Raw genomic sequence first — 24,232 nt, 5'->3', positions numbered from 1 at the left:
CTTTCTTTACTGCCGTGGACCACACAGAAGCATTGTCTTGGCCTTTCGCCGTTCTGTTTTTCTTTTATTTGATTCAGTATTCCCTTTCATTATCATATTCCAATTCTTCAGTAGCGGGGAAATCCCTCGTTGTTTGTATTTGCAAAGTTATTGGGTTATCTTATCTACCTACATTTGCTATCCGTGTTTGTTTGTTGTTGTATTTGTGTTTGTTTATTGTTGGCACTAAGAAGTAGTGCCGGCTGCTCCGTTTCACGAGAGAAACATATTAATACATCACAGATCACACAACTGAAATGAACACATTATGAAGTGACGTCATGAATCCAACAAAGACGAAATGTCGCCGCTTAATAATAAAACTTAAACTGTCGCAAGCACTATATATGCACTACAGCACATGTCAGGAGAAACAAAATATATCTCGGGAAACATTATTGTTTCAGCACGAAAATATTCTTCAATGTGTTTATTGCAAGAACGTTTCGGTCGCCCGATTACAATTATTGTCAGCTCTTACAGTTATTTGCAGATTGCAAGGTGCCTGCCTCTCTACGCACGCGTCAATGATCTAAGCGCAACGTTATGAATTAATTATGCAAATGTATATGTTCACCAGCCGTCAGCTCCTCCCCGCGGGATATGGTTGCATTCCGATTCGTGCAGACTGGACACGGACTTCCTTGTGCGTGGATTCGCTTTGGTATTGCCGCAAATACAAGTTCAGCTTTTTTTTCTGCTATTTCGCAGGACAAAAACAAATGCCTGACGTAATCTTTCAGGCACGTATCAAACAATAAAACATTAGCTCGTTGGATTCCACTTCAAATTTAAGCTGCTGTGAGCGTTCAAATTCTAATGGCGTGTCCCCCCTGAGATTGGACGGCCTTGTATACATACGTAATAAGTGCTGGCACATCTATGACGTGCTTTTAATTAATTCTTACTTTGTCTACAGGCGTTGTCTCCTGACGAGCTGGGGGAAGCACTTCTCGCCTCCTTGTGTGAACGTCACTGACCAGGTGAGAATCTTTCTTCACTTTTGTATTAGTTTTCGTTGATATGTTACTTGTTATACGCAACCGCTAGGGCTGCATACTCAGTACTCTGTGAAGAAATGCAAATGTAATTCAAGGAGACACGTTCTTTAAATGCACTTGCGTGGTTTAAGTGTGCTATTTTAGCCGACTAAAGCTTTCTTTGTACTGATCAAAGCTTCCGCAATATTTTATTCGGGCCCCTGCTCACAAAAGGATCTCGCGCTAAAATTGTAAGAGCTAACTTATGCCAACCCTGATGCTGAACATTATGAACCAAGGCGGCCAGTCAATGACAAGGAGCAGTTACGAACCAAAATCTTTTATATATTCGGCCCCTGTGTTTCTACATCTTAGGTGACATCCGGGTATGTTCTCACTATTCTGAAGGTGGGGATGGGCTGATTCAGTGCTGCGCGCCGCACTACACACAAACACTGCAAAGCGCGCATTAAGAAAAAAAATATACATTACGAAAGTGCACATTTGTGCAATAGTTTGAAGTGCTAGTACACTGCGTCGCTATAACCTTGAACAAGCATTATGCTCCTTATGCACGACGAGTGTTTAAGCCGTGCTCGTTGCCTCCAAAGTTTTGTCGCGTGCGATTGTACCATGTGTCCGAGATGACGTTAGTCAAGGCTGTTCAACAAAAATAAATATTTATAAAACTGGGTGCATGACACAATTGTGAAACGTACTGTGTTCGGGCGTCATAAGTCTATTGAACGGACACCGTAAATATTGCAAAATGTTTTGTTTTAAATCATCTTTTTTTCGTTCAACGGCTTGGTTAATGTTAGCTGGGATACCCTATATACATGTATATATACATGTATATGTTTGCAACAATTTTGATAATTTAACAAATAGTAGTAGGGGTGTATAACTAACAGTGGAAATTTGTCGCTAGTTAGTGCGATACTATTGTCGAGGTTATACACATCAAAGTGCAGTCAACATAAAAGACTTACAATATTCATAAGAAAAAAAAAAGAAAACGTGAACAGATATTTGCGACATTGCAGAATTACAAACTAATTCCCAGCGAAGCTGTCTCCTTCGAGCTGTTGAACTGAGAGTTTGTTTCCTTTAATTACGCCTTAAAAAGTTGCTCGGTTCCGTTTGAAACCTTTTCCGAACGTAACGCTTTCGTGCACTCTTTGTCAGGAATTTTGGAAAGCCAGTGATTTATCTATACACGTTCCATTTCGCCAGAACGTTAACCATAACTGATGGTATAGCATACCCCCCCCCCCCCCCCCTACCAGTCGGCATTTGTACTAGAATTTATCTCGGTTTCGCTCCCAGATCTCCCATGGTAGCGAGATAAATTATGCTTTCTTCGTAAAACACGTTGGTGAAGCTCCGCATCACTTACATCCGTAATTTACTGCAAATTTGTCCCCTTACTTTGAATAATAAGAGGTGATTACTAGCGTGAAAAGACCGGGACTAAAGAAAGAACACAGGACCACGCTATAGTCCCGTATGATTTATTAGTCCCTGTCTTGTTACGCTAGTCATCATGTCCTATTAAGCTCCATACCAACTAGCCCAACTGTCTGTCTTAACTATCTCACTTTGAACTTAGCCTACGTATTACCCATTACACGCCCATTATTTTCGCCAAATACGGGCACAACCAAGGTGCCTTGATTAGTTCACCGAGGACCTCGCAAAAACCATTTACGAACGTCCTATGATAGATGAAACTATGAAAGGAAAAAAAAAAAGAAAACTGGGATTAGGTAAGTATTTTCAAGGCGTTTAACTGGACCACGAACGTAAAAATTGTCTCAGACGTGGCACTTACCATGACCGCCGCTCCTATTTCCACGAAATGTAATCATGTTGTAACTTACAGTTATGTGGGGACAATGGGAAGCACAGCTGATACCGGCCGTATCGCACGTTTCAAAACTTGATTAATATTTTTGTTTTACAAAAGCTGGGTTTGATCCAACTCCAACGCACACAGATTTTCGTAGCATTCCCCCCATTCTTCCTAAATTTAGTCTCGGTGGCATTTGTAGTTCTTCCAAGGCAACGGGTTAAATTCTACCCCGTTCGTTAGACAAACTGTTTGGATCGGACTGCTGGTACGATCTGTTGGGAACTCGGCGCTGACGCCCGTGGTTGTACCTGGGTCGCAAGCCCCAAGGGTAGCGTTGGCCTGGCGGCCTGGGGTACAACTGGAAGCATCCGAAGGTCCCGGCAAAGCATGAGTCGACTGGTAACAACGAAACAACTTGTTTATTTTAACATCGCAAAGAGTTGGTGGTCAGGTTTGACCGAAGTAGAGAGACGGGAGAGCACTTCACTCAACAGAAGAAATCGGAGCCCTCTTCTTGGCGTCCGGGGGCAGCTGTTTTTATACTCTCGCAGTTGAGGGCAAGAAGGAACCCCTCAAAAGACGAGCACGTGAATGTACAATGGGCTAATGGTGACGCACACTGTCGTAGCGATGCCGTAGCACCATGTCGAGCACGATCTCGTAGCACCCTGTCGAGCACGATCTCGTAGCACCCTGTTGTAGCGCTGCCGGTCGGGCACAATGACTGTAATGAGAGGATGGTCCCTGCTTTGGCATCGCCTGTTTCGGGCACAATGACTGGAATGAGAGGATGATCCCTGCTTTGGCATCGCCTGTTTCGGGCACAATGGCTGTAATGAGGGGACGATCCCTGCTTTGGCATCGCCTGTTTCGGGCACAATGACTGGAATGCGAGGGTGATCCTTTGCGGTCGCATCGCCGCAGTCGCGCCTGGAAACACCTGGCGATGAGTGTTGCGGCGACGACGATCGGGCCAAAATGTCTGCCGCCCTGCCGCAGTCGCGCCGGCAAAACCACGTGTCGCAGGCGAAACGCAACAAAACCCATAACGCTAGAGCACTTACAAAAACAATTTATTACAACAACCTCAATTACACATCCACTTTGAAAATTGACTGCACACCACCCATTACTCCATTACTTCGACCTTACTGTCACCAAACATAAAGAAGCTGACTAGTATGGTTCACTCAGGACACCAGGTGAACCCAATACACGTATCAAGCATAAAAAAAAACAAGAAAAAGAAACGAGGCTTGAATAATTATTCGTAGTGCTCCTAGGTAAGCCAAAAACGTTAGAACTTCGTGACATATTCCACTTAAGCTGCACTGATTCCTTCTAAGTATGACTTTTTTTAAATGCAGAATACTCTTGGGAATTTCGGAAACGTAGCTGATAACAGCAGCTTGGCACTTTCGAACGCTTGCTAAAGTTCTTTTCTTATTTTTCATTATTTTTTTTGCGAAGTTGTGTTTTATCAATACCCATTTAACATCGCACACAAACTTGTGGTAGCGTTCCCCATATGTTAGCAAAATTTGACCTCGACTGTACATGTATAGTTATGCCAGGAGAGCGGTGTAAATTTACCGCCGATCGTTAAGCACACTAATAACGATCCAGACCATGCACTTGCATATGCAATCTATTGTAAAAAGCCGCATTTAACCCACTTTTTGGGAACATTGCCTACACATCACACATACTGTCCCTGTAGGAGGAGCAGGAGGAGGAAAAGGAAGGAAGGACAGGTAGGGGAGGCCAACCAGATGCATGTCCGGTTTGCTACTCTACAAAGGGGAAGGGGTTTAAGGGAAGAAAAGAGAGGGAGGGAAGACGGTACTATGGTGTGAACGCGTGCGGATGTCCGTGACTTCACGCCTATCGGTCACAGAGGCCCGTCGTTTTCATGAAACGTAGCAGTGCCCGCGTGAACACGGTGCCTACCTTGCTTAGTTAGTCAGCCGAAGACACCGGAGAAACAAACTGCGGGTCTCGTATGACGAACAAAATTAGGTGAAAAAACGAAAGTTCAGTAATTAGTTGCAACCGTTACATTTAAAACAAGTACGTGAAAGTTTCGCAGCGCATTACACTAAACTTTATCCCTATTTTCAGGGACCGTACCTCATGCCGGTGTTTTAGGAGCAGGAGAACCATTTGGAGTGACGGCAGTGTAACACCCTGGAATGCTTGAATAAGTAACTTTCTACGAAGGCTGCAGCGAACCCACATAAGTTAAACACTTATAGCTTGTCACAGAGGATTCTCACTTGAACGAAATATAGACACTGTGAATCAAATAGTTTACTGTGGAAACCAGGAAAAGCAGCTATGAATGCCTTGTGTAACGCATAAGCGTTGAGAGCAGGTATTTACTAAATATTTGCAAAGCACATAAGTAACCTACACAGTTCCAACTTTAGATATATTTCTCCAGAATAATGACCCCCGTTTCTTCCAAATATGAAATCGCTACCTTCCTTTTTTTTTTTTCTGCCAGGGAACGTCTGTTAGTGTTAGTGTCATGTTGAAATAGCCTAAAAATAACGTTAACAGGCAACACAAGCAGTGATGCATACCGATAGAAAATTTTTAAGGCAATGTAATGGCATTGTCGTGGCTCTCCACGTTTGACAGCGTCAAGTGGCACACACTTTGCTCTTCCACTTTTGGCAGGGGGGAGAAGGGGGCAAGTTCCCCCCCCCTCTCTCGTGTGGCCTATGGACGTCATGAATTTGACAGGTTTATATTCGGATCTATAGGCAATTGATTATTGGTAAAGAAAAGCACGATATTCCATTTGAAAGTAACCATGGGTTCGCCTAAAAGTTACAAAAACATAAAAATGAAATTCTGGTGGGGTTTTACGTGCCAAAACCACGACATGGTTATGCTGCACGCTCTGTTGTAGGGGAATATCCGGAGTAATTTTGACCAAGTGTGGTTCTTTGACGTGCACCTATGTAAGTACGCCAGCAGTTTTTTTGTTTTTGTAATTTCGCTTTCATCGAAATGTGGCCACAGCGCTCGGGATCGAACGCGCGACCTCGAGCTAAGCAGCGCAACACCATAGCCACTAAGCTGCTGCTGCAACTTCTGGAAGCTCGCCTTCGCCAAAAACAGCGCAAGGACGAGAATATGTTTTCGCAATACGTGACATCACGCTTGCGTAACGGACGCTTCGATTTCAGAAAGGGGAGCTGGGCCTCATTTTCTCAGATAAGAATCTCCCCTATTATTTCGCCAAATGAATGGAATAAGTGTAGTGTTCAAAGAATACTTTATCAGCTTAAACGTACTTACTCTGGCTGGTTTTGTGGGCCTAAATTGTCATGTCAGGCGCATGTTGAACTCACAGTATACCTAGACCTGCACGATTTGGTCCATTTTTGCTGATATCGTTCTAAGAGCGCGAAGGGTGAACACGTAAAGGAACACACATACGACAGACGGTATACGATGAAACCGATAGAAAGTGATGTTGAAATTTACTGAAGACGCTGACATCGATGTCGCGCGCACTTTGGCATTGTGAAAGTGCAAGTATTTCTTCTCGTATGGCACGTTCTCGCGCGTGCATAGCGGCTCTTCGTGTTTTTCGTTCTTGCTCTCTATCTCTCTTCTTTTTTTCTTTTTTTTAGATCTCTGGTGTGAGGAGATCTAGCTCGGCACCGCCGCGCGTACGCGCGCAAATCCCCACGGCGTGGCCGACCGAGCTCGGCGCATGCCTGCTGCGTGTAAGCGGGTAGTGGGGGCGCACGAGTGCCATGCTTAATCCCGCGTTTTCTCGCCGGAGAGGAGAGAAGAGCTCCGACGTTTGTTTCCAAACTCGGTTTCGATAGGGCGGGGGGAAGATCGAGGACGAATATAAAGGATAGAGAAATAAAGCGAGCACACACGGCTTTAGAAACGAAGGAGAAGGGGGGGTAGAACGAAGTCGAGCGCGAGGCCTGCCTCGAGGAGGGGATCGAACCTATATATCTACCATCTCACGGCTGCCGCCGCCGGTAGCCTCGCAAAAGAGCAAATAAGTTTCGCGCCTGCCTCTGAAGAAGAAATAGTAGTGGTCGTAGTGGAGGACGGCGGGCCGATGGAAGCGAAAGGGAAGACGGCGACACGGGAGAAGCGCGGCTTGCAACAGCAGCAGGGAGGCAGGCAGGCAGGCGAACGCTGAAGCAGTAAGAATTGGATTCCTCCCGCGGCAGGCCCTTGTATCTTTCTCGTCTTTTTTTTTTTTTTTTTGTTCGCTCTCTTCTCCGCGCTGTTGGACGCGCGCGCACGCTTCTTGCGCTGCTCTTCTCTCGACTCCCACGAGGCGCCTATCCCGACGGATTTGGGCGCGCAATTGATTACAAGGCGGCCCTATGAAGAATACAGGGGTCCGAGGGGACGGCCCCGGGCGCGCCTCTAATCCAGGCCTAGGCACTTGTAAATCCGGCCCAGACAGGCCGCAATGGATGGCGCGGCCCCGTGTACGAGGAGCGTTCCGATAGCCGCCGCCCGTCGGAGAACCCCCGGCCGGAATTGTTAATGGGTTAATGGATGGCCGCCGACGGAGCGCCGCGGCCGAGCCACTGGCGGCCCCAGCTGCAACCAACGCCCGCGCAGGCGGCCGCCGCCCCCGGCGTGTGTGTGCACTGCGCGTGTTTCTATAAGGATGATCGGCACTCGCTGTGTGGCTCTCTCTGCCGGCGTGGCATGTATTTTGGCTCGCCCACTCAAATCACGCTAACCGTGCATGTTTTCACGTGACGCGCTTGTGTATACGCTGACCTCGCTTGCATCGTCTTTGCTCACTCATTCACAGATGTTAGGGCGGGCACGGAGACTTGTACGGGCGGCGCGTGCACGGAGAATAAGCGGAAGCGATGAGTTCCCTTTTTTTTTTTTTAAATTCTGGCGAATACCGAAGAAGTCGGCGGTCGCTTCAGAGACGCGTGTTGGAGAATCAAGAGTGTCGCTTATGTTGTCGAGAGACGCGGACAATCGTGCCCTTTGCACGTCCTCCTATAGAGCTTAACGAACGGTTCTACTTTTGTGAAATGCGATTTCTTGTTCAATCAATAACGTATACAGGATGAAACTGCACGCGAGAGGCCCGCCTCGGATATATAGTATATAGCTCGCTTTGTCCGGTTTCTCTGCACTGGGATAGGGGGACGGAGGAGGAGAGCAGTATAATGATCGAGAGAAGGAATTGTTTAATGTATAAATGTCCATTACATTCATTTCTAAAATTCAGTTTCTACTCCAGTTCCTCGTAGCTTCTCTTGCACACTCTTTGTATATGCAATTTCGCAGTCTTAACATCATTGCCAAATACCACAAATGAATTATTTCAACACCTCTCTCCAACGCCCCGTTGTCAAAAAAAGAAAAAGAAAAGAAAACGAGAAATTGGCAAGGAATGTACTTCCGTTTCTTTCCCTGTGTCATGGACCGCAGTATTTACCTAGCTGTTGAATACAGCACTTGTACCACGTGCCGACGTTTCGATGCAATGCAGGTCGTTTTCTTCGTGGCGCATACGTGCTCCTGTTATAACCGGTCGTTGTGGGTGTGCTCTTGTTCTGTTTTTTCGCTTACGACGACCCATTTATTTTTATATCTGTTACTTAGTAATTCGAAATAAGCAAAACATTATACAGCGACTACGTGGTCTGTTGGGGTACTATCATTTCACTGTACCTGAAAGTGGAAATACGGCAGTCCAAAGTGGTTTCACCCGTAAAAACGATCTGATGAATTATATTACTCGCCATTGCTGCACCCCATTTCGTCAGTCTCTCGTGCTGCCATGTGAGATGGAATGCTCCGTGTCGCCATTCCTGCTTCTTTTTAACGTAAATAATACCAGCACCCATTAATTGTCTTAATGGGTACTGACATATGATATATTTGGCTATTCATTTTTTTACGGTAAAATAAATGTCCCGGCGTTCTCAACCCTAAGAATATATATTGACAAGTCTCAGAGCAGCGCAAATAATTTAATGTAACAGCTTTTCTACAGCCACTTTCGGTTCAGTTTCCCAAGAAGGGTACTGTGTCGTGACGTCACGACACGGCACGTGGTCATGAATGTGAGGGCAGGACATTGCGACATTTTGACACTCGATCCGGCTGGCTCCGTCGTCCTCAATGCTGGTACGTGGGCCTTCAAAACGAATAGCAGTATACGAGGCGACCGAGCGAGTCGCCTTGCATGCTGCTACTCGGTTATCAGGTGGCCCCTGCTTCTTTGGTGCGTGCGTACTTTATAGTTGGTACTTACGATTCTCTCGACTAACCTAACGCTTGAAGCCAGTTGAGAAACGCTGTCTGACACAACACTGTCATAGTTATATTACAAGGCCGTTACCCATGGAGCACGGTCATTGATGTGCAGTCCGCAGTGCTATCCCTCGAACTTGGGTATCAACATATAACGCAAAATTCACGTGATCCGACATGCTACCACCGCTGTGCGCGTAAGAGGAAACTACCCCGTGAATATAACAGAGTGTCGCAAACCGCATGATACATCGGCACTATATATATAGGACGTCTGTACATCCAATTCTTCATACAACGTGCCATGCTCCAACGGAGTGGTGTCTTTTCGAGCAACCTAAGTCGATGTGTCGAGGCATCAACAGTATTTCGACCTCTAAATCACACGGAGGCAGTTCTGCCTAAGTAACACTATGTAGCCTACTGTGGGTCATATCTTCTAATTTTCAGAGGCACGTCCTTCATATACAATCCCCGGTATACAGCGGGCGCCTCAAGGGTATCGACGTCGTGTATCAAATGTCAGGAGCAAACGCAAGAGTGCTTTTAATGCGCGCTCATTGGCCCGCACTTTCTCTCTGCCACTTGGCTGAAAAGGAAAGCTTTTAGGGAAGTGACCTCAGCGATTCTACCAGGGTCTCTCATTCAATGGAAGAGATTAACGTATCCCGCCAGCCGACTCCGCTGCCGTATTTCTTTTCCCCTTTTCTCGCTCTTTCTCGGCGACCGAGTTCGTCTCGCCACGGAAGGCGCGGATTCGGAAGGCCGCTGAAGGCTCATAAATTGCGGTGGCGGTAAATCTTTCCTTTGGCATCGCTGTAAATTCTAGTCGCGTCCTGTTAGCGCGAGACCGCTTAGACGGCGCTGCTGCGAGCTTATATATGGAGGCTCGCCGAAAGGAAGGATGCTTCTTTCATGATGGCGGGTTTCAATCCGCGACCAGAAGAGCAGGGCACTGCGTAGGAAGGAGGTGGGGAGGGCGGGGGGGTGCTCAGCCACTAAATCTCTCAAAACATAACTATCGCCTACTGTGCTGCTGTTCTAGACAAGCGCGGGCGTGATGGCAGCGTTTCATTCCGCCGGGGTGTGCACGTCGTTGCCTATCGTACACACGCGAAGGACGTGTGTGGCGAAAGACAACGCTCGCAAAAGAGGCGGAGAAGACAGGACAGTTTGAATGAATGAAATGGAACAAGAACTGTAGAGGAGGGCAGGCTGCAGAAATGGATGAGGAGGGAGAGCTGTGGAAGAGGAACCTTCGGAAGAGAGTGAAAGGAGGATGAGGGCACACAACGTCCCTCCATACATGCAGGGAAGTGCTGCCGCAGAAGTACAAAAGTCGCTGACGAATGGCGAATTCCGGCGCGGAGTCTTTTCAACAGCGCGCGAGCAAGCAACACTCTGTACGTTGGTCTGGGTGAATCGGGGAGGTGGTAGGGGGGGGGTGGGGGATAGCAGTCGGCTCGTAATTTACAACACCGACGGCGACTACTTGCGCTTGGCCTCCTTTTGCCGCTGCTCGTTTTCTGTCTTCTCCCGTTCTCTCTCTCTCTCTTTCCGTTGCTTGAGTCGGCGTAGCTGCTTGCTTCCGAGCTTCGTGCGCCTATAGATATAAAGCTGACTTGCTTGCGGACACGCTGTGCTCGCGCGCGAGCGACTGCCGCCCTCTGCGAGAAGCCTTTACGGTGAGACAGGCGAGATGGTGGAAGAAGAAAGAATGAACAAAGGAGCCGGAATTCAGAAACATTCACGCGTGTGTGCTTGAGTTAGAGAGAGAGAGAGAGAGAGAAGGAAAATCCGAAAAGTAAGATAAACTACGGACTCGCTGCACTTGTGTGCGTGAGGCGCGCTGCGCTCCCGAGAGCTGCAGCCTGGCTGGCGCTCGGTTCCTCTCTGCTGCTGGATTTGTCAGATTTATAAACGACTTCTTTGGACCTGCTTCCACTGGACTGCGCTCGCGTGCGCGTTGTCGCGCCGGCGTAGAAGGGAGCCCCTTTCTCGGTAGTATAGTGCCGTGTGCACTCTTGGCGCTCTCTTCGCCCAACTCCTGGACGTCTTCTGTGTATACTTCGTTCATTCTGGTCTTTCTTTCTCTTCGTTCTTCCGTTCCCTCGGTCTCCGACGAGCTCGCCGCTCTTACGCGAGTCTCGCGCCCCTGGACTGACGAGTAACCGGTGTGGTGTCGCGCCTCGCTGCTGCGGTCCCCGCAGCTCTTCCCTTCGAGTGGCAGTTCAATTTGCATTTGTCCCGGCCGGCGCGAAGCGCTGGGCTGCGAGCCAGAAACTGCTGGCCACGCCAAGCCAAGCCAAGCCAAAGTCGACCCCCGCCCGCGCGCCTGCCTTCCGTGCATTCCGTGCTCGGGCGAGCGCTCGCTGAAGCGAACTCCTCCCCCCTTTTTTTTTTCGTTCTTTTTTTCGCTTCCGACTCGCCGCCACTTTCTCGTCGCTCGCACCCCTGCTAGGACGCTGGAGCGAGCTCGCGCTGTTTCTTTCTGCACACGTGTCTGTCCATCCCCTCCAGCGCTGTGGTGTGGCGCAAGGAAGACTCCCTTGGCAATTAACGGGCACTTTTGCGAAACGAATGTTCCTCAGCGGTGCGGTTCCGGCCGCCGGAAAGAGCGAAGGGCCGTCTTCGCGGCCATCTCTCGTGCGAGCCGTTCTTCCGACTCCTACAGCTCGCTCACTCTACTTTTCTTCTCCACTAATAGTTCGCGAGCCCTCACTTTCCTCCTCCTGCTGTTGCTGGGTCGGAATTGCTCTAAATTATGTTTCACTTGGCAATCCTCGGGAGGAAGTGTGCGCGCTGCCGGTCTGTTTCCCCACCGGTCGTGCCGCTTCGCGCCACCTAAGCGCGCCTGCCTGACTGTAACGAACTACGCGGCAAGCGTCGGTGATGAGCGCGAATTGTATGTTCTTTTCAAGGCGACCTTTCGGTCCCTGATAAATTTACGTGCCGTCTTTATAGCGTGCTTACTCAAGTAACTTTAGGCTGAAATTAAGAAAGCCCCACTTCTCTGGCATTCAGGTATACTGACCGTGAAACAAGTGGTCGAGGGTTTCCTGACGTCCGCAATTTGAACGAAAAGCGTTATATTGTTGCCTTTTTTCATTCTCTTAAAGTGTTATCTTTCAGTGTTCCGTACAGTCATTGTTTGCCTCGCCAAAACCAGACATAAAAATTATTTCAGACGAGTATTTCTTGTACTACGTGCCGCAATGATGAGAACTTCCCGTCCGAGACCACGCAACCGTGATAGCGCGTACGTGTTCGTGTTACAGACGACCGTTTTCATAGTTTTAAGGCAACGACGCGAAGAACTTCGTTGGCGTTTGCTTACGGAAAAGCCAGCACGAACGTTATTATGGGATAATGCGATCGGCGTATCATCATCATCAGCCTGGTTACGCCCACTGCAGGGCAAAGGCCTCTCCCATGCTTCTCCAACAACCCCGGTCATGTACTAATTGTGGCCATGTCGTCCCTGCAAACTTCTTAATCTCATCCGCCCACCTAACTTTCTGCCGCCCCCTGCTACGCTTCCCTTCCCTTGGAATCCAGTCCGTAGTCCGTAACCCTTAATGACCATCGGTTATCTTCCCTCCTCATTACATGTCCTGCCCATGCCCCCCCTACCCCCCCCCCCATTTCTTTTTCTTGATTTCAACTAAGATGTCATTAACTCGCGTTTGTTCCCTCACCCAATCTGCTCTTTTCTTATCCCTTAACGTTACACCTATCATGCTTCTTCCCATAGCTCGTTGCGACGTCCTCAATTTGAGTAGAACCCTTTTCGTAAGCCTCCAGGTTTCTGCCCCGTAGGTGAGTACTGGTAAGACACAGCTGTTATACACTTTTCTCTTGAGGAATAATGACAACCTGCTCTTCATGATCTGAGAATGCCTGCCAAACGCACCCAAGCCCATTCTTATTCTTCTGATTATTTCCGTCTCATGATCCGGATCCGCCGTCATTACCTGCCCTAAGTAGATGTATTCCCTTACCACTTCCAGTGTCTCGCTGCCTATTGTAAATTGCTGTTCTCTTCCGAGACTGTTAAACATTAGTTTTCTGCAGATTAATTTTTAGACCCACTCTTCTGCTTTGACTCTCCAGGTCAGTGAGCATGCATTGCAATTGGTCCCCTGAGTTACCAAGCAAGGCAACATCATCAGCGAATCGCAAGTTACTAAGGTATTCTCCATTAACTTTTATCCCCAATTCTTCCCAATCCAGGTCTCTGAATACGTCCTGTAAACACGCTGTGAATAGCATTGGAGAGATCGTATCTCCCTGCCTGACACCTTTCTTTATTGGGATTTTGTTGCTTTCTTTATGGAAGACTACGGTGGCTGTGGAGCCGCTATAGATATCTTTCAGTATGTTTACATACAGCTCGTCTACACCCTGATTCCGTAATGCCTCCATGACTGCTGAGGTTTCGACTGAATCGAACGCTTTCTCGTAATCAATGAAAGCTATATATAAGGGTTGGTTATATTCCGCAGATTTCGCTATCACCTGATTGATAGTGTGAGGTCTATTGTTGAGTAACCTTTACGGAATCCTGCCTGGTCATTTAGTTGACAGAAGTCTAAGGTGTTCCTGATTCTATTTGCGATTATCTTAGTAAATGCTTTGTAGGAAACTGACAGTAAGCTGATCGGTCTATAATTTTTCAAGTCTTTGGCGTCCCCTTTCTTATGGATTAGGATTATGTTAGCGTTCTTCCAAGATTCCGGTACGCTCGAGGTCACGAGGCATTGCGTATACAGGGTGGCCAGTTTCTCTAGAACAATCGGCGTATAATGTGCTCGCTTATGCGATGCGAAGTGCGAGAGAGATCAGAAAAGACCAGCAGATGGAAATACCTCTTTGGGTATAATTAGCGGTGAAGCCTACTGGATCAATGTTTCACTTATGCGCGCCTTGTTTAGCAAATTAAACCAATGGGAAGGCTTTCGCGCTCGACACGCGTTAAATAGAGCAACGCCTCACAACGAACGTGAGGGTGTGCATAGACGACGATGAAATTTATCCCTGGTACGGATGATCTTGCGCGTGGTGATGTGACAATGGAGACCTCTTAACCTGGGTGAACCTTTTGAAAACCACTAACCTCTACGATAAAACGCCTCTAGTCTGTCACCGTGTCTTTCTTGACACGAAATCCTTTCACGCGTTAGAGATTTGCTGAACTGAACATTATGGGGCTCAGTTCGCAAATGTTTGCGTTTTTAAATGCTCTTTGTCATTGGCTGCTTTCTTTCGCTAACAATACATGTACAGAAGTAGGATTGACTTAGAGTTGATCTTGCAAACAATTCTTGCATAAGAGGTCTTTTGGGAATATAGCGTCTCCTTACATAAAGAAACACTTCCTTTTGCACGGCACGCGCGATCGTTTCTTTTTGTTTTGTTTTTTTCGCCATGTTTTACAACCTAACGCTAAAGTGTAATCGTTATAGTAACAAGCCTCCAATATTAGCCCGTACCCGTGACTATTGTTTTCTGGAACCAATCACAAAACCTATCGGCAGCAAATCAGACCTCTTCGCATATGATAACACTGCGACTGTGCATAAATTTTGTTAGTGATCGTAGGCTACTGAAGGAAGCTGAAGTGGAGAAGGAAACAACCGAACAGTGTTCCATTCTCTTACGCACTCATGATTCTGAGCATCCGTTTGATGAAGGTGTTTTGTATTAGAGGATCTTTTCTATTATTTGAACTTTAGGTTCCGTTACCTGTGGCAAGATAGGATCCCACACAAAATTAATGCATTGCCGTAAAGTTAATCATATGCGAAGAAGTCCCATTCGTTACATCTATCGACCTTGGTGGGCTCTAAAGAAACTGTGTTTGGTATTGGTCGATGCCGCAGTGGCCACTTTAGCCAATGAAAGCGTTAGGCTGTGAAAGACAAAACAGAAATAACAAATAATAGCCTTCAGACTTGCTTATGATAATCAGTTTCTACAGCTGGCGCCACTGTTCGGGCCGCTGAAGAATTGCAGAACCAACTCTTAATGAGTCAAATGATTTTTTCTCAAGAAGAGTAAGATGACACAGAATTGCGGCATTTTGTCCAGAGCTTGCACGTTTCGTAAGTTGCTAGTCACCGTTCTCTTTTTCTACCTATGTGTAGGCAAAACTGAAATTACAGACGTAGTTCCGGCAGCATTGGACACGTCTTGTTTAAAAAAGCTACGCATAGCGCCTGCTCCTTTGGAACTAAAGCGTGTACGATATCGAAGCTGTTTATCGACAGGAACCACCTGACAGGAACTCGCTGCCAATTACGAGATAATTTGTCACCTTCGATCGACTCTCTGTTCTGGCTTCGGGAAGCGAGTATATTGAAAACAGTTTCCCGGCCAGCTATATTGTACTAAGGAAACTGCTCCTTCGCCCACTGCTTGAGCTCCTAATACGTCTAAATTATAGAAAGGGTACACTGTGGCAAAAATGTTTCCATCTCCTCCGGGAAATTGCCAATTTTCACTGCTTTCGCGCAAAAAAATAAACCGGACGCACTCAACAAGACGAATTCTCGATTTAATTAGTTCCTCGTTCGCAAGGGGGAGGCCTTCTTAACATAAATGTAAGCGAGGACGTAGCGAAATTAAAGCACGAGGAAAAACAACCTCGTGCCTTTCCGGTCAACCTTACCGCTTCCGCTGGAATTCCATCAATAAGCTGCTGCGCGTATAGAATTACCAGCGGCGTCAAGAACTCGTTCCAGGCGAAGGCGAGCCCATATATACCTGCCTGCAGCCTCGCCTACGCACGGACAGACACACGTGCATGACACAGCGGAGCTATATAGCCAACGTGTCTTTCTCTTTTTTTCTCGCAGTCACAGGCAGAGCAGCATAATTCCGCGGCCGTCAGAGTTGCCGATTTTTCTCTTCCGCGCTATTATGCACGTTCCGGGAGCGCTTCTACTCATTTTCGAAAAACGACGGCCAATTTTGAAAGCGCTCTCGAGAACACGAACTACGCGGCAAGCGTGCACGAGCAACCTCTCTCGGAGATATATGTACCTTTCTCTTGGCGCGATATCGCGCTTTTCTTTTCTTTTTTTTTTTCGTCTGTCTTCGAAGTCTCGGATACGTTTGCGCCGCTCCGGTGAACCACCGGCTAAAGGCTAAGCTCCGATCTGATTTGTTACTCGACTTTCTTTGCAGTCTTTTCTTGTTTATTCTTTCCGCAGCCACCTTTATTTCGTCGCCGTCAATGTCGCACTGCGGCGCGCTTTAACCCAGCAGGCAACAGTATTTATCACGCAGGAATCGCTCTGCGACCTGAATAACTAAAAAAAGGAAGAAAGAAACAAACGCAAAAGGAAGCAAGGAATTAAGTAAAGGGAGAGAGAGAAAGATAATTCTTCCATACCCAAAGACATGGTGCACAGAAAAACGCCTCGCGTGTACCGTCGCCGCTGAACAAAGCGAATTAACGTGTACCCTCCGTACGGGACTGCAAAAATATATAAATAAACGCGCTACAGAGAAGGGAAAAAAAAAAAAAAAAAACGGAAACAGGCTTCGACGAAAGACAATTTCGAGCCGCTGTGTTTGGCTTTTGTTCGGACGACGACAGGCGCTTCGGTGTCAGCCGCCTGTTGGAAAAAAAAAAAGAAATAGAAAGAGAGATAGAGAAAGGTAAAGAAAATATCAGGACACGGACAGCGGTGATTGAAGAAGACGAGAAAATTGCGAATGAAGACAAAATGCAATGAACGATAAGGACTGAGCTAGAGAAACACATCTGCAAGCGTGGTGCAAAAGAGAATGGCAAGTAAAGAGATAAACGCGACCGGGGAGATTGTCAGTGAGAGATGCGTCTTGGAAACCGAAACAGCGGCAGCCATTGTGCGTCTGTGCGTGCGTTCAGAAGGGAGAGGAAGTGAGGACAGGTCTTGTGGGGGCTCTACGGTGAGCGAGGGTTAAGCAACCGAGGTAAAAAGACAATAACGAATGTTCTCTGAGAAAGAGCGGAGATGCGGGAGAAGGACGCTTATTAATAGCAGCGTGCAAGCGCTGAAAGCTCCCCGCTTTATACACGCCGAGGGTCGGTGCGTGAGTGAATAAATAGAAGCGCAGATATCGAAGCCGACTGAACGAAAAGCGACGCCGTGTATATACGTATACGTCGGTATAGAACTAGATGTATATATAAGTATATATATATGTGCACTGTCAGAGGCTACTATCAGAGGCTCTCAAGTAAGTAAATATAAACCGAGCGCCGCAACCTTTGTCAAGCAACTCACGCGAAAGGAGGTGTTGGGCGTCGACTGTAGCGAGACTTTGGAAATGGATTACGAATGCGCGAAATAAAAAGAAGAAAAAAGAAGCGAGAAGAAAAAGGAGGGGGGGGGGATAAGAGGCTAAGAACGTTCGGGAGGGAGGACTAGAAGGAACGAGTATAATAGATTGAAATTGGAAGCGGCATTAGTTTTGACTTATGGTGTTTCAGGGAAGCGAGTGAATCTCTGTCTGTATATACATACCACGATCGGAATACTTAAGTTTCCAGCGGCTCTATGGGTTTTTGTGCCTCCAGCACTTTGTCAGCTCACTTCTACCTCCTTCTGCCGCCTAGTTTTGCGTTATATAGCTTGCAGGCGAAGTGAGTGCTTTTGTGTACATTATTTCTCCGTCGCCAAACGAGTACAGGGCTAGGAATTCGGGGCTGCAGCATGCGCGAACGCTAACATACACTTTTTATGTTTCCCCCCCCCTTTTTTTTTCATCCTATACATTCAGTCTTCCACGTTCACGAAGGCAGATATAAAACCCGCTTACAAGGGGTTGTGGTTCCCGTATTTTGACGCCTTAGAATACTTGCGAAAGGTTCCGTTTACAAGCTACCGCTTTCTAACAAAAGTCATCTCACTATAAAACATGGCATTGCTATATAATGCCGAAGAGATACTTATGTGATAACGAGAGACCAGGCAACATACCATCTATAACTGTGTTTTTTTACATACCGTGGAAACCATCATTAGCACCATCATCGCCACTAATCAATTTTATTACCGTGCATGGACGAATTAGGCCAACTCCCTTGGCGATTGCCAATTACCTCTGTTTTGCGGCGTCGGACTCCATAATATACCTGCAAGCTTTGTAATCTCGCCACATATTTTAATACTCTGCAATCCGTGTTTCCTTTACCTTGGAACCCATTCTTGTTACTCTCATGTAGGTGCATCGGTTATTTTCTCTGTGCTTGTGACCATTCTTCAAAGTCCGCTTCTTCCTATTTATCTGCAGCTGTACAATGTGCGCTACACAGGTTTGCTGTCTAATCTCTATACTGCCTTCTTCATGTTTCTTAACGTTATGTTTATATTTTCCCGCTCTATGGTTCGGTATAGCGGGGCGTGTGTGAGTATAGTATGCAATAAAGGTACTCCCTCACTATTTTTCTTCAAATTTAAGCTCGCACTGGATCGTTTGTCTCCTCATATACCTGTGTGCTGCTATGTTTTGTTAGGCATGCTGTGTCCGATGCCGTGATAATGTGCAGTGCCAAGACCTCTTCCGAACAAAGCGGCTTTGTTAGCGTTGTAACGGGAATTAAGCTGTATATCGCAAAATAACGAAGTGAATTGATATTCGCATTCCCTGGGCATTCTCATATGTTTTACGGACGTTTCTTTATCTACTGGTATGAATAAAACGTTTAAAAATTCTACAGCTTAGGGATAAATCGATAAGTCGGTTCTGAATGGAATGTATCCGCTATAGGGAGCAAAAAGGCGTGGGGCGGTGAATATTCTTTTGTCAAATATTTTTGGCTTCGTCTCGCGAAACGTCACTCGCAGACAACATTCTCAGCCTACTGCGGAACCGCCGTGCTTGTTTATGCATGTATCCGCCAACTGTAAACGATTCCCAGAACACCACGGTTGCATTAACGCCGTTTCCTCAACTCGCGGAAGAAGAAAGCGGGGCTCTGACAGTTTTATGGTCTTGGTCACAAAGTGATGGATGAGCTGCGGGGATGACTCATTTGTTCCCGGGAAGTGAGATGGTGCTCCGCTATATCTGCATATGCTGTCTTGACGTTATCATTGTAAATTTTGTTTATCTACTAGTAGTATTTTCAACACGACGATTTCTCCTGGCGCAGTTTGCATATTTTGGTGACATCTATTTTATTTCCTTTATCTACCCAGTTTTTTTTGTGTGTGTGTGATGCGTGTTGGTCTTTTATATGACCATTGTTTTGTCATCGCTTGCAACGCTTACTGCACCATGACGCCATTATAGATGCATCCTGCTGATGGTGTGCTTTCAGAGTCAACGATCTCGATACCGAGAGGCCAACAGCTCTATTCTTAGCGCGCGCAGGGCGCACCCAGAATTCTGAAGCGCCAACTGCTCTTGCGTAGCCGCCTCGACGCCCGCATAGTTGGCTCTTCGCCGAGATGGGTATCTGTAGCGAATCTCGCTAAACGGCTAACTAACACGATCTAATAACACGAATAGCACTGTAAACGCCTCTGCAAGCGATTCGTTTCTACGCACACAAAGGACAGTTTTCTCACCCTTTGATAGTAAGGAAAGAGAGAGATAGAAAAAGAAAACTGCCTCTTTGGTGGTACCAGCCCAAACGCACCCACTACTTCCTCTCAGCGGCCTCTGCTAAAACTTCCTCAAAGAAAAAAAAAAAGAAGGAAACAAAACAGGAAAACACGATAGCGCCTCGCTAGGAGAAAAGAGCCGACAGAAACAAAAGGCAGCGTGCGACCTTGTTTTACAAACGATGTTTACCGAACTCATTCCTTCTTTCCGGTTTCTCTCACTGAGCTCTTGTCCACATCCCATCACCCCTCAACGCTAACACACACGCACACACGGTCGGCCGGCCTGTCTTTTCTTTGTCCCATTTTGCTTGGCAGTGCTTGCTCCCGCGCGCCTTGCTTTCCTTCTTTCAGTGTTTGAGGAGCATCCTTTTCGGGGCATTATTTGCCTTTTGTCCTTGAGGGCGGGTGCCTCCCACAAAAACCGCGAACGTCATTCTTTTCCTCGGTCCCGCTCGGAAGGCTTTTCGCCCTCGTCATCACTTTCTCCTGCGGAGAGGCAACGCATGCTGCTAGACACGTATACAAAGTGCTGCGCGAGCCGTGCGTGCGTCCACGTGCCCGGCATTTGCAGTGCTGCAGCCGTGGGCACCCGCTTCGCGGCACGACAGGCACATACACAAGCGACGCCCGTCTCCCCGCTCGGCGACGCGTTTAGAAAAGCGCCTGCCTTTTTATGGACTCGTAAGCGAGTCACTTTCGAGGCGCTAAACTGTCCCGATCTCAGATTTACGGCGCGGTGTCGCTTTTCATCCGCTGCTCGTAAACTTGCCATCACCACCGCCACCTCTCCCGCCCGGAGCTATGAAAGTGCCGTAAAACAGTCGACGCGTTTCGTCTTCGGAGCCCGCTTTGGGGAAGAGCGTGCGCGCGTGCGCGCGCCCATTCACTGCCATTCGCAAGAACCACACAGCGCACCCGCGGCAGCGTTCGGCGAGCGGCGGCCCCCACGCAGAACCGCGCGGCGAGGGTACAGGGCGGAGCGCGGGAGCGGCGCGTCGTGCGGCCGCCATTTTGGCGTCCTTCTTCGTCCCCGCGCCGTGTTCTTTCCTCCTTGCTCTCTACGGTGGCTGAATCCGCGCTCTCGATTGGCTGCCGCACCCAGCAGAGCACTCTCTCTTTCTCCCAACCTCCTCTCAGACTCTCCTGCCATCACTATTCTTCCCGTTCTTTTTTGTTTTGCGCGACTTCGCTTGTGGGCCTCTGTTCCTTCATCTGTGTTTCGCGCCTGTTTCTTTCGCGTTTGAAATTCCTCTCTACCAGAAGAAAGCAGACTAAAATTCGTCCCGTCGTGCCTTCACTGTTTTTCTTTCTTTTTGTCCGAGTCTCCTTGCTCTCTCTTTTTTTTTTTACTGGAACCCTTGCGCCATTGTGCGACTTTTATTTCACCTCGCTCTTCCGAGTTTTCGATATCCGTTCCCTTTCTCCGGGGCGTCCGTCTTATAAAGGGCACACACACAAGACGGCAGTGTGGTTTGCAGTGTAAACTGAAAGCGCAGGCGTGGCATTACTCTTCGGCCCTTTGAAGTGTGCGCGTTTGGCTTGTTCCGTACCGGAAGGCAGCGCTGATCGATATATGGAGTGGCGATACGGCGATCGCTGTCGGTGACAAGTGGCCGGTTAGGACAGGCCTTTTCGGGAATCAATGAATTTTGGGAACAAGAAAAGGAAACTTGTTGTCTCAGAGGTGTCGTCCAGCGGGGACACATCAGTGTCGCTTATAATAACGTGGCGAATGAAAGTAACGATCGGGCTCAGACGGAATGTATAACGTATAACAATGCGGACTTGCTGGTCTGTAAACGGTCAGACTTACTATCGTTGGCGGTGTATCCGAAACGCGCAAGCGGGGTAGTTTATACACGTGCTTCTTCTTGAATTGATAACTAAACGAGAAGGTTTAGTGAAAATAGCAGGTTCTGACTGGTTCTCTTATTGTAGCCCGAAGCCAATGACTACCGTCTTTCCTGCGTCGATAAACTGAAGTTTTGTGAGACGCAGACGGTTTTCGGGAACACAAATCAGCAAGAATATGGCTGAAACCACTATATACTCTCCAAATTGAATCAACGCACTCGGTAATGCATGAAAGTTTAAGCAGATTTAGATGTTAGGTCGGATCCAGATAAGGGTAGATTGCGAAAAAAAAAAGAGAAAAAGCTCGCGTGTCGAGCGTTCGCTGAATTTCAAGTGTTCAAAATGAGCCTCAACTCCTGATGCACCCCACTAAACGTCGTTTCGAATAGTAGACTGTAGCTTTTGCACGTGAAAACACCGCGGTTTAACTTTTAGCCGTTCTTGCGTCACCACACCCATGCATCCCCGCTTGGAGAGTGTAACTTTGCACGAAGATGAACGAAGTTCGTATATCTTCGAGAACACTTGGAACAGTCCCCCCCCCCCCCCCCTTACAGAGCAAGTGTGGAATGTTGACGCTTGGTGCTGTGCGAAAAAAATATACGAAAGGACAATCGCAGTTGCGCACACTTACGCCAAAAGAAGAAACACCCTGAACGAAAAGACAAAGAGATTCAGAAGGGTGATAAAAACTGGGACAGCTTTGGCCGCGCGCTGGGCTTTCACGCGTGACGTATACGCATCCATGCATGCGCGGTCCTAGAAAGCAGGCAAATTTGTTTCTCTTCCTAGCCGTGGGTTCGCGACTCAGAAAAAAAAAAAAAAAATCTTTACCCTTGGGGAACGCTTGTGTAAGGCTGATAACCTTGCTTTCTGCTGCTTCTTCTTTTTCTTTTGTCTGTCTCTGTGCTACCTCGTGGCTCAGCGTATTGTTTTTAATGCTGAACCTAAGTCCCTGAGCAGTGAGCCGTTACGAACGCGGGCCCCCGCGAGAGGACGTGGAGAAAATCTTTTAAATATTTTGTGTCCGCCTTTAATACGGCATCTGCGAGTTGTTAATCTCCTTCTGTGAAGTATTGCTACGGAGGGAAATGCTCGGATGCTCGGGAAGGAACAACGAAACTTTCACAGGCGCATGTGGGGACTGCTGAATCACACAGTATGTGTATATAATACATACGCGATGGAAGGGGCTTGCTTTCTCCGACTTCGAAGCTCGTTGAGTTTGAAGGTTAGGCGATAAGAAACCGGTGAGGGGAAAGCGATGGCCATGAGGCTGTGAATTCCAAAAGAAAATTGAATGTCTAGTCTGAACCGTTCTTGCTGTGCCATCCGAGGACTTCTCTATCGCTTTTGATGTTTTTTTTTTCTTCTTCTTTTATTTTTTGTCCTGTCGAGAAGCTTGCTATACGCATGGCTCTGCGAACTTTCTTTCCTGAATCATTGGCGTTATTTATTAGCCTTTATTTCCTTGAAATGCGTTGCACCTACATGCCCGTTGGGCTCAAATATGAGAACAAAAGACGTGAGTACTAATATCATCACAAGTCACCGATACAACAAGCAAAATGGCAAAGTTTACAAAACTAAAGCCCAAGAATAATGTTCTTTTTGCATAGAACCAATGTTTTGCTACCAGTAGCCGTGGTAACCGTCATAAGTGGTAACTGCAGTAGCATATGACATTATCTCGTGTGGGCTCCTTCGGAAGCCTTCCATTCACCTTTACTAGGGTATTTTTTTTCGTTGTTTCTTTTTATTTTAGAGAACACAGGATCAAAATATTTTGAACTGTATGCCTTAATTACCTTCCTAAAATGTAAAATAAAGAATCCACTCTTTTACAATAAAGGGGGCTTGATGGGCAAGAAAAGACGCATAAGCGAAAGGCATGCAGGTGGCGAGGCCTGCTTGATGTTATCGCACCAGCTTGTCGTTTCGTCACTATTTCGCGGTCGCTGCTCGGGCTTAGTCAACATTTTATCGGTAAAAAGCGGTCACATTGTGTTCTCCAAGAACCAAATACTGAATTTGGAAACTTTCAAGAACATTTACTAAGTCAAAACGGCCAATATACGTAGAGATACTTTGAAATTCCTGAAGTCACTTGGTTAACCCCCTTTCTTCTCGTTCTTACATAATGAGGGTCTCGAATCCGGCAACATTGATGCTTTCAGGTAGCATGTGCGGGTTTATTGACCAGTTAGTTGCTTTCACCCAGAAAGATCACGTGCTCGGGACGCCTGCGGCAGAAAAAATTTGCCACATCCTCCGTCGAGGTTTGTGAGTGGTGGCGCTGGCTAGCACTCCCAAGGTTGGTTCTAGTAGTAACACATAAATACCCAAGAAAGTGGATGGGGAAACCGCGCTGCGGTAGCTCAGTTGGTTAGAGCATCGCACGCGTAATGCGAAGACGCGGCATCGTTCCCCACCTGCGCCAAGTTGTTTTTTCGTCCACTTTCATTGCCATGAATTTATCATTTCTTTAATTCAATAAGGAAGTACAAGTAATTTCCCCTGTGTTTTCCTTGATGTCTTTGTTTGTTGGCCTTCTCATGATATGATAAATAAAAATCGAGCTTCTCGGTTAAGCCCCGTTCTTCTCATTCCGAAGTCACACT

At 47.2% G+C, this 24,232-nt stretch overlaps 1 protein-coding gene across 8 annotated transcripts in view; it reads left to right on the top strand.

Moving 5' to 3' along the window:
- Positions 1-24,232, top strand: part of LOC142581972 (uncharacterized) — a 570,107-nt gene that overhangs the window by 425,704 nt on the left and 120,171 nt on the right. For all 8 annotated transcript variants that reach the window (XM_075691408.1, XM_075691413.1, XM_075691407.1 and 5 more), the window contains one exon: positions 959-1,022. In XM_075691408.1, coding sequence (XP_075547523.1) covers positions 959-1,022 — 64 coding nt within the window. The remainder of the gene's footprint in view (positions 1-958; positions 1,023-24,232) is intronic.

The sequence above is a fragment of the Dermacentor variabilis genome, chromosome 5 (assembly GCF_050947875.1).
Source record: "Dermacentor variabilis isolate Ectoservices chromosome 5, ASM5094787v1, whole genome shotgun sequence".
NCBI classification, from domain to species: Eukaryota; Metazoa; Arthropoda; class Arachnida; order Ixodida; family Ixodidae; genus Dermacentor; species Dermacentor variabilis.
The sequence above is the reverse complement of the archived record's forward strand: the minus strand, read 5'-3'. Positions and strand labels throughout refer to the sequence as shown.